The sequence below is a fragment of the Vipera berus genome (assembly GCF_964194415.1).
Source record: "Vipera berus genome assembly, chromosome: 1".
Taxonomy (NCBI): Eukaryota; Metazoa; Chordata; class Lepidosauria; order Squamata; family Viperidae; genus Vipera; species Vipera berus.
Genome location: NC_138202.1, coordinates 42,172,810 through 42,190,068, shown reverse-complemented (window position 1 = coordinate 42,190,068; position 17,259 = coordinate 42,172,810). Strand labels below are relative to the sequence as shown.

At 39.0% G+C, this 17,259-nt stretch overlaps 1 protein-coding gene across 2 annotated transcripts in view; it reads right to left on the bottom strand.

Moving 5' to 3' along the window:
* BTBD7 (BTB domain containing 7) overlaps positions 1-17,259 on the bottom strand; it is a 71,135-nt gene that overhangs the window by 5,779 nt on the left and 48,097 nt on the right. For both annotated transcript variants that reach the window (XM_081344683.1, XM_081344684.1), the window contains 7 exons: positions 14,301-14,509; positions 12,742-12,817; positions 8,438-8,598; positions 7,924-8,067; positions 6,283-6,472; positions 3,225-3,403; positions 2,124-2,552 (listed from right to left, as the gene is read on the bottom strand). In XM_081344683.1, coding sequence (XP_081200809.1) covers positions 2,124-2,552; positions 3,225-3,403; positions 6,283-6,472; positions 7,924-8,067; positions 8,438-8,598; positions 12,742-12,817; positions 14,301-14,509 — 1,388 coding nt within the window. The remainder of the gene's footprint in view (positions 1-2,123; positions 2,553-3,224; positions 3,404-6,282; positions 6,473-7,923; positions 8,068-8,437; positions 8,599-12,741; positions 12,818-14,300; positions 14,510-17,259) is intronic.

Below are 17,259 nucleotides of genomic sequence, written 5' to 3'. Positions count from 1 at the left end.
TCACAGATTGGAATAGGTGTTCTAAGCACCTATTCCAATAGGTGTTTTTTTTCTATCATAGTTACTTGTGCTTGTGACTATATCTTTATTATTATTCATGTTCAAATAATGACATTATGCTAGTATATTTTTACTATCGTTAATTATTTGTAACCCAATTATTACAATTATTAGTAGATAAATAGGTACTACTTTGGTTGGAAGATAACAGCACTCTGTGACATCATGCTGGCTACATGATGATGGAAATGTCTTCGCACAGCGCTGACTCAATGGCCTTGAAACGGAGATGAGCACAGAGTTGACAAGGACTAGAGGAGTAAAATACGCAGGGACTCCTGTACCTGTTTTTTTTATTACAATTACTGAACAAAGTCTACTAGGATTCCTTCCCTGATCAGGAGGTTGGATTAAAAGACCTCTTAAGATCCCTTCCAATCCTATGATTCTATGACACTCTGATAGCACTTTTTCATTTAAAAGTAAATCCATTGTAAATAATTTAAACAATCTTGAATATGTGTGTGTGTGTGTGTGTGTGTGTGTGTGTGTGTGTGTGTGTGTGTAAATTTTAGATTGCTAACAAAGAATTAAAGTGAGACTGATATGCATTTCAAACTTATTTGTTTTCATCAGTCAGCCATACCCTTCTGAGATTCGAACCTGGGCTGATTGCACATTAGGCAGTTGTTTTAACCTCAAGCTCTATCTCACTTTGTTAGCTGAGAAGCAAGGGAGATATGTGTTAAATGTTTGTTAACTATTTAGATTACCTTGCTAGGCTGTTAAATTTAAAAATGTATTGTGTGCATAATTCTGTTTTTAACTGTTCTTATTTATGCTTTTATATCTTGTGATATGTTTTTATTGTAAACTACCTGTAGTCACTTAAGTGAAAAAATGGGCAGTATAAATATGTGAAAAATAAATAAATAAATATTTATACATTGAATGGCTACCTTATAAAGTTTTTTCATCAGCTGTTGGCTGAAAATGGGCAATGGGATTTAAAAAATAAAGTATACACTTTCTTCATTTTCTTCTTTGATAAAAACACAGAAGAACCAAAATTAGTATCTTATGCATAAACTAACAAAAGTGTAAGGGAAAACTCTTCACAGAAAATTTGGATGCAATCTATAGGAAATGATTTAATAAGTGAGTAAAATTCCCAGCTACTACATTCGCTTATTCTGGTTTACCATTTTTAACCTCTCGATATGTTCCTTTGATGGCCTTTGGAGCAAAATGAATCCTTGAACAAGAACTTGGTTTGCTGCCCATTGTGTTAGCTTCTCCTCCTGCTTCATTTCAACCTTCACTGGATTACCTCTTCTTCACACCATACAAACATTTGCTTTATTTTTTGTACGCTAATGCTACATAGCAATCTTGGCATCTTCATTGTCAATTTATTAAACCAATCTGCTTTGTCACATAAATCTATCTGGAGGGCTTGTTAGAGTCATTGGTTATCAACCTAGACCACAGGGAAATTATATAACAGCTTGTACCATCTTCTGTAGAACAATTCAATGCCACAGTGCTTGATCACAATCAACGGTGTCAAAATGAAGCCTGCTCCATTTCCAACAGTTATAATGGTAAACTTAAAATGCCAAGTCTTATTGGCAGCACCCTGCAGTAGTAAATTAATACTGATATATTTATTTATCTACTTTATATATACCACCCATCTCATATTTATGACTCTGGGTAACTTAAAGGTAAAGGTAAAGATTCCCCCGCACATGCGTGCTAGTTGTTTCCAACTCTAGGGGCCGGTGCTCATCTCCGTTTCAAAGCCGAAGAGCCAGTGCTTGTCCGAGGACGTCTCCATGGTCATGTGGCCGGCAAAGGCGCACAGAACGCTGTTACCTTCCCACCGTAGTGGTCCCTATTTTTCTACTTGCATTTTTACGTGCTTTCGAACTGCTAGGTTGGCAGAAGCTGGGACAAGTAACAGGCGCTCACTCTGCTACGCGGCACTCGGGATTCGACCTGCCAAACCGCCGACCTTCTGATCGACAAGCTCAGCGTCCTAACAAAATATATACAACTTTAAAAAAAATCTGTTAAATTTAAAAATGTATTGTGTGCATAAAATAAAAAGACGCTCTTACCACTTGCTTTTCAGCAGCCACCACAGCTGCTGCAGCTGCAACTGTCTGTCTTCCCAGGCCTGTAGTGTTAGTGCAATCTGGAGGTGTGCCTTTCACACTGGAGAAATAATTGGGCAGGGCAGCTTTGGGAGCTGTTCTGGCATGGAAGAGTGAATGGTTACAAGGGTAAGAAAAAGAACGTGAGGGATGCTGACTCTGGGCTCTTTGCTTCCATCCAACTTTGAACTGAGTGTGAACTGGAGTTGCTGGTGGATGGTAAGGAGGGGGAGGGGGAGGGAGTGGTGGATGGAAGGCCACAAAAGAGTCTAGGTCTGTAAACATTGTTTCTGCAGTGGGCGTGCTGTTCACACGACATCGGCCTGACTGTCTCAAGCTCAGAAGTGGGCTTTCGTCTCCAAAGTGCTCGTCAGGGAAGAACTTGTGAGGATTCTGCAGCAGAAAGACAGAACAAGAAATGCAGGGAGAGATCACACAAACTTCTGCATTTCAACCCTTCTACTAATACAGATAAACGTATGGTCGTACTTTTTCCTCCATGCCAACAATATGGAAACATGATATGTTTGCATTACAATTACTTTGCCTGGGCAAAACAAACATAACATGCCAGCACAATGGGATCAATATATATATCTAATTACAGAGTGGACAAATGGGCAAAATACAGTAACTCTTCCTATTCCACCTTAAGCATAAAACTACATAAATTCTCATCCTGTAAATCACCATAGGGTGGCTCTGTACTGTATGGGCTCTAGTCTAGGGTTCTTAACATGGTTTTATCAGCATATTTGAATCTAAAGCTTTAGATGGCTATAATTTTTATTAAGCATTCTCATTGTTTTGCATGGTAGATAACTCATATTTAGAACAGAGCAGTAGAAAAAAGCAATGGGAATACTTTCTTGCTCATCAGTTAGAAACCAGGTAATCTGACCCATTCTTTTTTGACATTACAATATGTAACTGCAATGTTCCCTTTAAGCTTTCCTCCGTGAATGAACGCACTCTTCAACACTTTTGCACATGCTGGTTACTTCTGGCATTGAATGCATGCAGGTTCCACCAGCTTACTTGCATGCTGCCTTCATCGCTTCATACCTGCAGTAACTCAGCAGCAGAATCAGAAAGTCCAAATTCCCTCAATACACGGATCTGAATCTCATAACTGACCGTGGCTCCTTCTCCACAGTTCAGAGCATAAGCTCGCTGGACTTGCTCAGTATGGCGGAGCTCTTGCAGCCGTCTGACCATTTCTTTAACAACAGAGAGATGAGGAACTGAGGAAAAAACAAACCGAAAACAATCCGAATTGAAATTTGTTCCTCATCCTTGTAATGAGCTTCAACAGAGCCCAGGTTTATTTAAGGCAGATATCTACGCTAAGAAAGAACTTATCCAAAAGCAACTGTTCAGAAAGACATGTGTCAGCAACACTGACTCAGGCTACAAAGTTGGGCAGAGAACAGTACAGATGAATTTCCTGCATTTCCATCTTATAGTGAAACCCACTGAAAACTTTACCATTCCGATCAGTTTTCCCACCTGAATTCAGTATAAGCACCTGAAGGCAGGGCAAGAAGCAATGGATGGAAATTAATCAAGGAGAGAAGCAACCTATTGAGCCTTGGTGGAGCAGTGGGCTAATGCCTCCTTAAGTAACACCAGCTGCCTGCAATTAGTGCAGGTTCGCGTCCCACCAGGCTCAAGGTTGACTCAGCCTTCCATCCTTCCGAGGTAGGTAAAATGAGGACCCAGATTGTTGGGGGCAATTAAGCTGACTTTGTAATAATGCCGCTTGGGGGGTGTGTGAAAGCCCTAATAAGCAGGCATATACATAGAATGAAGGCTACTGCTAAACTTGTAAGCCGCCCTGAGTCTTCGGAGAAGGGCGGGATATAAATGGAATTAAAATAAAAAAATAAAAATAAAAAACCTAGAACTAAGGAGAAATTTCTTGACAGCAAAATTAACCAGTGGAACGGCTTGCCTCCAGAAATTGTGGGTGATTTTTAAGAAGAAATCAGACAACAATTTGTCTGAAATGGTATAGTTTCCTGCTTGAGCAGGGGATTGGACCAGAAGAAAGACCTCCAAGATCCCTTCCAATTCTGTTATCTTTCCCGGATGTTCCTTATGCAAAATGGACCATCAACACTACCCATCCTCCTAAGTATTTCCAAATTTGCTCTATGGGTTGAGAGGCACTCTGCAGACACATGTGGGAATCCTATCTAATGCTATGCAGTCGAGCTGCCGGTACAACTAAGGTCTAACTCCTTTTACAGTATTTCCCCACTAATATTTTCCAGTAAATCTCTTCTACCTCTTTCCATTAGTTTAGCCAATATGAGTAACAGAATAACAGAATTGGAATGGACCTTGGAGGTCTTCTAGTCCAACCCCCGGCACAGGCAAGAAACAAATTGTCCAACCTCTTCTTAAACACTTCCAGTGTTGGACCACTTACAATTTCTGGAGGCAAATCGTTTCACTGATTAATTGTTCTAACTGTCAGGAAGTTTCTCCTTAGTTCTAGATTGGTTCTCTCCTTGATTAGTTTCCATTCGATGTTTCTTGGTCCTGCCCTCTGGTGCTTATACTGAATTCAGGTGGTCTGAAATGGTAAAGTTTTCAGTTGGGTTTACTATAATATGGAAATGAAGGAAATTCAGCTGTACTGTCCTCTGTCCCTTAAATACATTGTAAGATAATTTTTAATAGAGTTTTGTTGCAGCTTCCAAATCGGTCTGATTTAATTTCCAGAAGTTCCCTCTTCGATTGCATTTTTTTTTGTTATTTTGAATTGGGGAAATAAATGAAAACTGCTATGTAAGACAAGCTTTCTATAGGTTTTTTTTAAAGGATCCAACTACCTCCCAAAGCAGAAAAAAAATCCTCCTGAAATATTCCAGCTTCATTTATCTTTATGAATCAATGTTGCCCACTGTGGCCTTTCCCCCCCCAAAGCTTTCAAAGTCACCCGACCCATCACAAATTTATTTGTCCTTACAAGTGCTATCCAACTTGGCCCAGTGTCTTCAAATATTCTGGTCACTGATCAAGGCTGATCATCACCAGCTGATAATCCTATATCAATCTAGTGACTGGAATTAATTTCAAGGGTTGACAGTTTGTGTTCCAACAACAATTTTCTTGATCGTAACCGCAAGATAACTGTAGTAGCTATGCAGCTCAGTTTTTATTATGCTGCTCACAACTCCCAAGGATTTTTTTTGCATGCGGAGGAATGCATGTAATAAAAAGCAGTTTTCTAGCCAAATCTGGGCATCCCGTTTTCTTCTCTCTTACCACTGGTGGATTGCTGTGAGTAGCAAAGCATGGGACAGGATCAAATACCTGTACCTCCAACACCATATTGGCAGCTGGCAAAAAAGCTAATTCTTGAGTGCTGGCACCACACTTGTTCTCCTGAAATTCACTTTTGGCAGTTCATTTAAGCTTAGTTCTTGGATTAGCTTCAATGAAGGTCAGCACTTGGACGACTGCTTTATAAAAGTCTTTCTCTTATATATAAACTTTAAATGAAGAATGCCCATAAAAATATCTGGCATCACAAGAACCTTTGAACACCATCCACCATTTATGCATGTTCTAATACACATGCTGTACCCCAAACTTGAAGCAACCATGGCTACATCTTGTTTTATATCAACAATCTCTGTTGTACTTCTTAATACGAATATATTGTGTCAAACATAAACATCCACGACTTTCTTTTTTGATTATGCAGAAATGTATTTTTAAAGTGAGTCTTACATTCATCAAAAATAACAAACTAATATGAATTTATGAATTATGCAAGCATGCATTATGGATGAACTAATACATTTTACTTCTGTCTAAACTTACAGAAATGGGAAAAGGGAGAAATATTTTTTCTATCAACATATTTACGTTGGACCAGCTTGCACAGGACAAAATTCCCACATGCATTTTTTTTTCTTTGCAATGAAGAGATCTAGAAATGCCTCGTTAAAAATTATCAGGGTATTATGACCTTATATTCATTATCATACACTTGTCCTCCTGTTTTTATTTTTTCATGAAACTCTAATCATGTCGACTCTGGTATTTCAGTGTTAAAGAATTTTGCAACCAGTAACAATGTATTTATGAATTGGGTTTATAAACATACCTGGAATTTCATTGGCTACAACTGAAGGAGGACTGGACTGATTACTGGTCATCTGCTGGTGATTTATCATATGACAACACTGTGGAACAGCATTGTTCACCATGTAGAGGGTATCTGGTACATTGGACATTCTAACCATCCGTAAACGGACAAGGTCAGTTTGTTCTACCATCATCTCATCCAGAAGTGACTGAAACAACAAAGGTAAAAGAAATGTTTTGCTCTAATGTACTGATATAAATACTAGATATAGCCTTCTTTTTTTTAAAAAGTGACCCTATAATGGTAGATAAGAATAGATAATAAAATGTTACATTTCAGGAAGTATAGTTTTATTTCCTTTACATATAATTTTATATATTCTTGACATTAAACATGGGCAGCTTCTACTGTTATGACTCACCAATCCTTTCTGTTTCATGCACATCATTCAGATGACTTTGAATGGGCTCACTAATATTCAAAGAAGCTACTTTGCTAACGTGGGTCTTAATTCATCAATCTTACAAACACAAACCACCTGCACATTACCTGAAATACTGCTGATAACCAAAAATATCAAAGGATTTCACTGTACAAAGAACAAAGGTTGCAAAAAAACAACAACTCTTCATACAAAATTTGCATTACAGTACAAACTGTCTTGAATAAGTAACACACAAACAGAAAACGGCATCAAATTTCAGATTGTACGACCATTCTGGGAAACTGAATTGCATCAAAGATCTGGACTATCTTCCCTTGCACCTCTGGTGAGCAGAAAGCGGCTGGGAAGCCTTTCTCCTTCAAAGCTGTCTGTAGAAGAAGACGTTCACAAGGAGTGTGCAGTTCTTTCTCTTGTAAATAAAAGTACGCAGTCGCTTCCTGTACACGCAGAAGGAGGCTGAGAGTCACGGCTCAGTTCTGTTTAGGAAGAGGATGTCTTCCTCTGTCCAGACAAGCTGGAAAGTCTCTGCAAATGTGTATATGTGTATGGGGGTGAAGGGGATGGAGCATGCTCAGGGAAAACTCAAAGAGATGAGAAGAGATTAAATCAATCTTTCAAATGTGTTCAGCGGGTAGAGTGGAAGAAAAAATCTGAAATCCTGTTGTTGTTGTTTTGGAGATACCAGCAATAAAGAGATGGAAGCTTGTCTACCCTCTAATTCAGAGGTCCCCAATCCCTGTTCCGTGGACTGGTACCGTGGACTGCATGCCAGCAACCAGTCTGTACAAAAAAAGCAAAGCCCCATCCGTGAGATGCAGGCAGCACACAAACCCACACACACTCCGGTCCGTGGAAAAACGTTTCTCCACGGAACCGGTCCCTGGTGCCCAAAGGTTTGGGGACCTCTGCTCTAATTTATCAGATAGTCATATACTGTAAAGAATCCTTAGTGAATCCAGGATGAGAACCTGGAAAAAGGAAGACTTAGTATTCAGCAATATTGACGTCTGCCTGCAGATGTCTGTTAAAGCTTTCAAAGTCATATTAACCTAGGTACTTTTGCACTTCCAACTCATAATAAATTTTAAATACCATTCTGAATATAAAACAGATGAGTTACATGGCAGGCTGGGTAAACTGCAAGATGAGTTACACGGCAGGCTAGGTAAACCGCAAGCTATGAGATGGATGGCAGCATTAATACATCATTTTACCTTAGCCTCCTCCACATACGGTGAGAACAGCCTTGGCCTCACATAAATTCCGGCATTTTTTTGTCGCAGCCACACATTTGACTTCCCACCTTCTGCTGTTGGCAGCATGTCCGAAGGAGGTGTACTAATGAGACCTCTCTTCATCTTTAAAAGGAAACATCACATCAGAAAGGTAACAATTATTTTTAAGTATAAAAGAACAAACCATGTAGGGCTTGATGATAGTCACCAGTAAAGAATTGAACTGTACCTATACAAATTTAAAAAAACCCGAGAATCACAGCATGTAGCCCAAAGCTTCCAAAACCACAATAAATTTTATATAATGATCTAAATCAGGGGTGAGAGATCTGTTCTTTGGTGGTGATCTGGTGATCTGTTAGATATCACCAAATGAACAAGCCCCCTGAACCTGATTGAACTCTTCCCAGCCCATTTTTTTCTGTACTTTTCTCATGGACAGCAGCATAAAAAGCTGCAGCAGGATTCAAAGGAAACTTTAAAATATACTTACTGAATCTGTCAGTACTTCGCTACTCATAGGCAGGATGTGCTCAGTGCGGACGAACGGTAAGAGAGGGGAAAGGATTTCTTTTAATTCCTCAATATCAAGATCTCGCCTCTTTACACCACGCTTGTTCACACTATGAGCCGTGCCACTCAATAAATTGGGTTCTGACAAATTGAATAAATTGTTTTACTTATGTGTTCTAATATTTTTTAAAAGAATGATTAAAGGCATATTTATTCTAAATTTTTGTTATTTTTTACTTATGAACATTACTTACAGTAGTGGCCAAAATTGTGGAAACCTTTTGGGAAAAGTATACATTTGAAGTTTGATGGCTAATAACACCACTTTTTTTGGAGCAGTACCATAAAATTATATATTAATGGAAAGATAATTCAATCAAGAATGTAATGCAATAACTTTTATGAAGGATTTGCTATTAGAATAGCAGTTATAAAGAAGAAAAGTGAAACATGTAGAAAAAACAAGATATACAAAAATTATTACCATAGAAAAAATGAGATATACAAAAATAATCACCATGACAGTTAATACTTAGTTGGGTAACCTTTAGCATGAATTACGGCCTTACAACGTCTTCCCATGGAGTGAACCAAGTCCTTTAGTTCTGCAGCTGTTATAATGTAAAACCAAGATTGAATGATTGCTTCTAAACTGTGTTTTATTGCTGGGTTGCTTCTAATTAACAAGTTTCTTTAGTTGGCTCCATAGATTTTCAATTGGGTTAAGGAAGTGGTGGCGAACCTTTTAGAGACCGAGTGCCCAAACTGCAATCCAAAACCCACTTATTTATTGCTGGGTGCCAGGTGGGCGTGGCCCACTGGGTGGGTGTGGCTGTGGTGGGTATGGCCTGGGTGGGTGTGGCCAAGGTGGGTATGGTCACCTCAATGTTGCTCGTGGGGAGGGACACCTGTGGGGTTGGGCAGGGTTGGGGAGCTGCAGGAGGTCTCTGGCAGGTGGGGTGATAGGCAGGAGAATCAGGAGGTGAGGCGAGGCAGAGTGGGGGTGCCATTGCCATGGGGCAAGGCAAGGGCTGGAGCAGCTGCTGCCTGACACCATCGGCCCCCGCACACAGAGGCCAGCGACCGCATGGGGGCCAACGGTGTCCATCAGTAGCCACAGCCTGCCGGCCCCTTGACAGGTGCACTCTGGGGCTCCGCAGCCCGTCACCAGCAGTTCAAAGAAGCCGCCTCTGAGATGGATGGTTGGCCAATAGCTGAGGAGGTGATGCAGTGGGTCGTGCCTTGGAAAAGGAGAGCATGCGAGGCCAGGAGGGACGGGACGGGAGAAGGGAAACCAGCCGTGCCGGGATGCATTCAGCCACATGGGATTTCAGCAAATTAACAGGCGGCTGGTTGAAGAGAGACAGTTGCCACCCGTGCCATAGGTTCGCCATCACTGGGTTAAGGTCTGGGCTATTCCCAGGCCATTCCAGCAGTGGAATATTATTATCTTGAAACCACTTTTTGCACACAGCAGCAACATGACATGGAGCTGAATCCTGTTGAAATATAAATGCTTCATTGTCTTGGAAAATATCATGTGCAGAAGGCTTCAGTTTGGGCTCAAGTATTGCATTAATGTATTTTGGCCACTTATATTCCCATTAATCACACAAATTCTGCCCACACCTTTTGATGTCATACAACCCCAGATCATAACACTGACTGGGTGTTTCACGGTACACGTAATGCAATCAGGATGCAAATCTTCTCCGATTCTTCTCCTTATGTATTTTATGCTATCACTACAAAACAGGGAGATCTTGGTCTCATCACTCCAAATAACACTGTCCCATTGTTCCTCTGTCCAGGTAACATGGGTTTTAGCCCAGTTTAGTCTTTTCAACCTTTGTTTGAGAGATAGAAGTGGCTTTTTTCATGGAATTCTAGAGTTTAGGCCAAATTCCTGCATTCTGCGCCGAACAGTCCTTGCACTCAACTTCACATTGCATTGTGCCATTTCATCTTGCATACACACAGATGATTTTCTTCTGTCACGTAGGCACAGTCTCTTAATTATTCTATCATCACTTGCTGTTGAGCACCTTTTCCTGCCTTTACCAGTGTGGTTTTGTAGTGACTGAGTCTCCTTTTACCTCTTCAAAACTTAGAAATGCCACCTTTGGTTAAGTTTCCACCAATTTTTCTTCTAATTTCTTTATAACTGTAGCCTTGTTCACTTAATAATACTATTTTATATCGCTTTCTGGGCAACCAGTCAACTCTTTGCACCATTACTTTAATTTTATTATGTTTTACAAGCTCACCAAATGAAAGAACACACAAAAAAATCCAACCAACTTGATAGTGATCACATAACACACTGACAAATGTCCTCCTCTCAGCTTTAATACATGACATCAATAACTGAATCCTACTGTGATCTGATTGGCTCACTGCAAAACAAGATGACACCTGATTGGCTCTCTAAACACTCATGCTCACTGGCTACAATCAGATGAAGGAAAGCTACCTGATATCAACCTAAGCAAGTTGTGCTTCCTATTTTCTGATTATTTGGCTATAACTTTTCATAGAATACAGATAACTGAACAAACTTTGTTGCATTACATTCTTGATTAAATTATCTTTCCACTGATATATAATTTTATGGTACTACTGCCCCCCCCCAAAAGTGGTGTTATTAGCCATCAAACCTCAAATGTACGTTTCCCAAAAGGTTTCCACAATTTTGGCCACTACTGTATATGAAATTCAGATCTCGGACTAGCTTATCGTAAAATTAACCCAAATAAAAGAACTTCTATATATTTTTTAAAAATGCTATTGTTAAAGTTTTTCTTAATGGCTTTAGTTTTTTTTTAATTTGGGTTAATTTTTACTGTAAGATGATCTGAGACCTATTGTCATATAAGTAACATTACCGTTACTTACATATAAGCATGTTCCTAAAACAGAGATGCTAGAAGCTAAAATTGAGGTAACCATAGGGACTGGAGTTTTCTACTTTTTTGCCCTTTGATTTTTGGAACAGTATTGTTTTTCTTTTGTTTGAAAAGCTTTATTAAGCTTATTTTAATGCTCATCGTACAGTTTTTCTGACTTCTGAATGAGTGGAAGCTCTGCTGACCAGAAAAGGAGGTCTGGGAGACCCATGCTGATTTATACTTTATTTAGGATTTTAATGTCATAACATCTTAGAATTGTTTTGTCATCACTGCAATATACGTTCAAAGCTGACACCATCCAGAACATCGAAAAACTCAAAGAAGCAGTGCAAGATTGGAAGATGTGGGAAGACATGGCCCATAGAATTTCCAAGAGTCTGACATGACTGAATGGATATCATCATCATCATCATCATCATCGCAATGTACAGTACACCGGTCAAATATATGGACTACATTTAAATGTGGTGGTTTGGTAAACTGGACTGTCAGGTATGTACTGAGATTTTTCCTTCAATATTCTAATTTAAAGAAAAAGCATGGTACAAGTAGTCCTCGACTTAAAACTGGTCATTTAACATTATGACATACTGGAAAAAAGTTATTTATGACATGTCCTCTAAGTTATGACTGCCGGACCATACCCATGATAATGTAATCCCATTTTGGGTGCTTAGCAACCAGCTTGCAACATCCCACAGCTAGATGCTTATGTTTTCTGACTTTTTTGCTATTTTCTGGCAAAAAAACACTAATTAGATAAAATGGATTCACACTTATGAACTTGTGGTTCACTTAATGAACACATGGTTTGTTTAACAGCTGCTGTGACCTGCTTAACGATGATCATAAAAAAGTACAAAATTGAGTCCAGTCAGGTGGTGCCTCAACTTATGATCGCAGTGACTTATGACCAAAATTCTAGTACCAACTGTGGTTGTAAATTGCGCACTACTGTACACACACTTATTAGCTAGTTAAACTAGCTAGCAAAACACACACATACAAAACATAAACAGATGAAAATATAAAGAATTTCACTGCAACATATATCAATGTGCCAAAAGGCCCGGCTAAGTTCTGCTGCTCTTAATAGACAGGGTACTCCCCTAGGCAATGGTGATATCACCAGCAAATCATTTCACTACGAAAGCACTTCGGTGCTTCTGACATACAAGTATTAGTAGTATTGTAGACAAAGGGGATAGAATGAATGAATGAATGAATGAATGAATGAATGAATGAATGAATGATGAATGAATGTCAGCTTCCTAAGCACTGCATTTCATACTAAAAAGCATGTTACAGTCAGCATTTAAAAATTAAATATGAGAATTTCCTTAACAATGAAACATAGTATCTATTAAACACCTACCTCGATCTGCAATTCTTTTTATTAACTGATGTTCACCCCATTTCACAAGGTATTTCAAGATATCTTGTTCACTTGCCTGTTGAAGAGGGATTTAAAAGCATAAAAACACATAGTCTGAGGCCAATCCACAGAACCATCAAATTAACTTTTAGGCCAAAAAGTGCTTATTTTAATGAAGTTTAGATTAATAATAAATTACAGCCAATTAAGCTCCTTAATTTCAAAGATTTATAACACAATATTCTATGTTGCTCACTGCATTTCAGTCAAATTCCTAGTTTTTATTACTAGTACTGCTAATTCTATAAAGGAAATTTGTTACAGTATTCTACTTTTCATTACGTGTATGTGTGTGTAAATTGTGTGTCTTTAAATGCAGATGGGCTGCTGAATTTTGTCCTGATTGGTTTGTTCTCCTATATATTTATGAAGTGATTCTTTTGTTTCTCCAATATTGAGGAATTTAAAAGACAAAGGCATTTAAAACACAAAGGCCACTCTTTTGAGGACAGCGAAGTCCACATTTTGGACAGACCACTGGTTTGAAAGAGGGGTTAAAGAGGCCATCCATGTCAAAATTGCACAGCCCTCTCTCAACAGAAGGGGAGGGATATGATATCATCTTTCTACTCAGGTGACTCTGATGACACAGATAAACCTCCAGGCGGCCTCAACAACTCTCTAAAAGAATGCAAAAGACCAGCTGTCCACAAGAAGTATAAATCCTTCCATTCCCCACCATCCAATCAGAGCTAAAGAAGCTTCTTGGATGAGAAGTGAAATGTCTTCAAAGAAAAACAAGAAACTCCACAGCTGCCTCGTGAAAAAGCACCTTTGGGATAATTATGACCTGGATGACTGAGAATCTCCATAGACAAGTATATGAACCAAAGTTTCCAATTTCCATGCTATATAATCAGAGCAAAAAAGCATACAAAGATGAATTTTTCAAGGTAATATTTAATGCAGATGAGAGGCTTTTTTTGAACTAGGTAACAATTATCAATGGAGTTTTCTTAATTTACTGAACTAGAACAGGAGTGTGGTCGAATGAAAAGTGGTCAAAATTAAGGAGATTTAGTACCTTTCTAACAAGAAAAGTGTATTTCAATGAGGAGCCTGGGTTTCCCATTCTCTTGCCACAAATATATGTTGTTAGTTGTGAATCTACTATATAATTTCTATAAACCTCTGAAAAGGCAAGACCAAAATTAAAGCCTAAAAGAGTTTCACTTAAAATAATTTGCAACTGCTTCTAGGCTATTATTAAGCTTTCAAGCAATAGTTTATATTGTCAGTTTGGGCTGGGTTATATGCCAGCAAAGGCAAATGCTTTCCTTAATCACTACCTCTGCAAGCAACTTGTGTGTATAAATACCAGAAGAAGGGAAGAGGAAGAACCCGTTCTGCACATAATAATTCAAGCAAGGTTTTGCTGCTTCTTCTGTTTCTCTCCAGTGGTCAAAAGCTTTGCGATCTGCATGCTTCTGTTCCATACCACTAGTAAGAAAGCATGATTTGGCACTTAATAAAACAATCGAATAGGAAGAAACAATTACCTGTAAGTAGTCTGACTGGATAGCAGTTTGCAAGTGGTCTTTGCAAAGTTCATAAAAGACATCTGAAGTCATGACTTGGGAAAACTCCTCACAGAGGAAATGCAGTGCTTGGCGGTGTACCCACTTGGAGCCATAAGGCTGGGAGCTCCACTTGAGAATGGCAATTAAGGTTTCCAGTGAGATGCTCTCGGCAATAATATCCTCACAGCCTACACAAAGAACACATGCCGTTTAATGAGGTTTACATGTTCAAGAACTGCCATTATTCAGCAGAAGTTGTAAGTAAAACCACAACTGTCTTTTTAAGCAAAGTTCTTTTAAAAACTGGCCTGCCAATATCTGTTACTTATATAGCTGCAATAGGCACAGTGTCTCAAAAGTAACTACAGGTAGTCCTCCACCACAATTGGGACCAGCAACTCACTTAAGTGAGGTGGTCATTAAGTGAAACTGTGACTGTGCTTATGATTTTACTTCAGCTTTCTGTTGCTTTGAAGGCCTGCCTAGGTTGTTAATGTGAGAACTGCAGAGTTACTTTTTCATCACTGTTATAACTACAAATGGTCACCCTACGCTTAATGAGGACTTCCTGTAGTCAAAATAATATTCTAGAAACAGCAGTTTAGTAACTTTGTAAGGATTTCCCCCCCCCCCAATTACTATCAGAGATCATGTAACCAAGGAAGTTAAAACTAAATCCAGATTCCACACAAATGGAGTAAATATAATGACTGTGCCTCCTATGGGGCAATTTAAAATATCCATCTCCATCCACACGTGTACACACATGTGCACACACACACACACACACATTTTTCCAGGATTCCAAATAAGCCAAATCATCCACATAACAGTTTGTTTTTCACAAAACCATATTAACCAGTAAACATAATTAAAGAGTTGTTTTGGGTAAATGTGCTTAGTAGATTATTATGTACAATCTATATATTACTGAACTCTTGATTCCTGTAATCTTGAACTGGGTGAAATGGTACACTATATAGTGTAACACATTTTCAACTGAGGTACTTCAAATGGGCTAGCTTCCAAAATGTATCCAAAATCCAGAGCCCATGATTCCTCCGGAAATGAAAGTTGTCAAATTTTATAAAACATTCTATGATATAAATAGTATTATAAAGCAGTTTATGACATAATATAAAATGTCATAAAACATTTCCTGTGCTGATGTTTGACTATGATATACAGTTCAGCATGAGTTATTTTCAAGGCAGACATATATCTGAATGTATCCCAACTTTTCCAGTGAAGGCTGTATATTAGAAGCTGTGTCACTGTTGAAGACACGGAGGAATCCAGTAAGGAAGCACCCTTGAAACGATGACTCAATGGGAGGGAAGGAAGGAAGGAAGGAAGGAAGGAAGGAAGGAAGGAAGGAAGGAAGGAAGGAAGGAAGGAAGGAAGGAAGGAAGGAAGGAAGGAAGGAAGGAAGGAAGGAAGATTCCCAATGTTCATTGCCCGCTTCCCACAAGGAAATTCAATGGGGAAGCCAACAGGAAGTTGAACATTGCTCCCATTGCTACTGAGTTTTTTTGCCTGCCTGCAGAGGTTGTGTTTCTCTGTTTAGCTAAGGAAGTATCTCTGAAACAATGACCCAATTTGCTGTTGAATAGTAAAAGTACATTTTAATGCCCACTTAACGCTTGAGTAGAGCTAGGATTTGTTACGGCAGAAAACATGTCCAGTAGAATCAATAAGAAACAGAACAAAGAAAGTTAATGTTTTCTTAGCTATTTAATTCAGCAATCTAACCTCCCCATTTCCCACATGCTGCCTGTCTAGACTTTAGGATTTGGCAGATGTAATCCTCCACAGATTTGCCTCTATTGCCAGGAGAAGCATCTTCTACAGTCAAGCTGAGCTCTGCCTCCAACACATATGTTCCCACCATTAGCTGCAAGAGGCAGATTGGTCCATTTCTCCATAAAGAACCTAATTTTGGATCCTCAGCTATACCAATATGGAATAAATCACCACTTTTTCTGGGGAAATCAAAACATGGGTCACAAAGCAAAAAAAAGTCAAGGTTCACTGCAGTGCTTTACTATATAAATAGTACTGTGCTGGAGGAGACCTCACTAAAAGGATAATGAGAGCTGCCCCTCTAAACCTCAGAGTGCCCCCTAAACCAAAGAGATGCACTGATATTTATATATTTCAGAAAAAGGGGAAATGATGCATGGATAAATATATATATAAGTAATAAACTAATAAATTTCAGGTTACCTAATATCATTCTGCTGTCTACTATCTTCAAAGGAAACAATTGTCTTAGCCAGAAGAAACAAATCAAAATTTAGGGTGCCAAATGTTAGCAAGAAGATTTCATTCATTGGCATCTTGAGGATAGATTTATAGGTTGCCAAGGGAATGTTCTGGTAAGGTTTACAACAGGCTGGGTGTGGAATTAGATGATAAGCCAGCCCTAAGGCTCTTGCAAATTTCTTATGTTTCAATTTGATTTGAATAATCCCATTCAACTGAAAACTTACAGGTAGTCTTCAGCTTATAACAGTTCACTTAGCAACAGTTAGAAGTTACAATGGAACCCCTAAAATGTATTTACAATCTGGATTTGAGATTCTTCCCTCATGGTCACAAGATCGAATTTTGGGCACTCGGGAACTGGCTCACATTTACAGCCATGTGTAGAGACCCGTTCACATGACCAAGATTTATAATGTTTTTGCCTGATTTTGGCAAAAACCACTGATTGCACACAATGGATTTGCTTAGAACTGCCACAAAAATCAGTTCAGTCACATGGGTGCCTTGACTTACAACCATCATAACACACAATGAAAATTCCAGGCTCCATTATTGTTGTAAGTCAAGGGCTGTATTTTCCTCCCAGTATCTTCTCCCCTTTCACTGCTTCACAGGAGGAAAAATTACTCTATGGAAATTTAACTGGCTAGGGAGACATCCAGGGAAGACA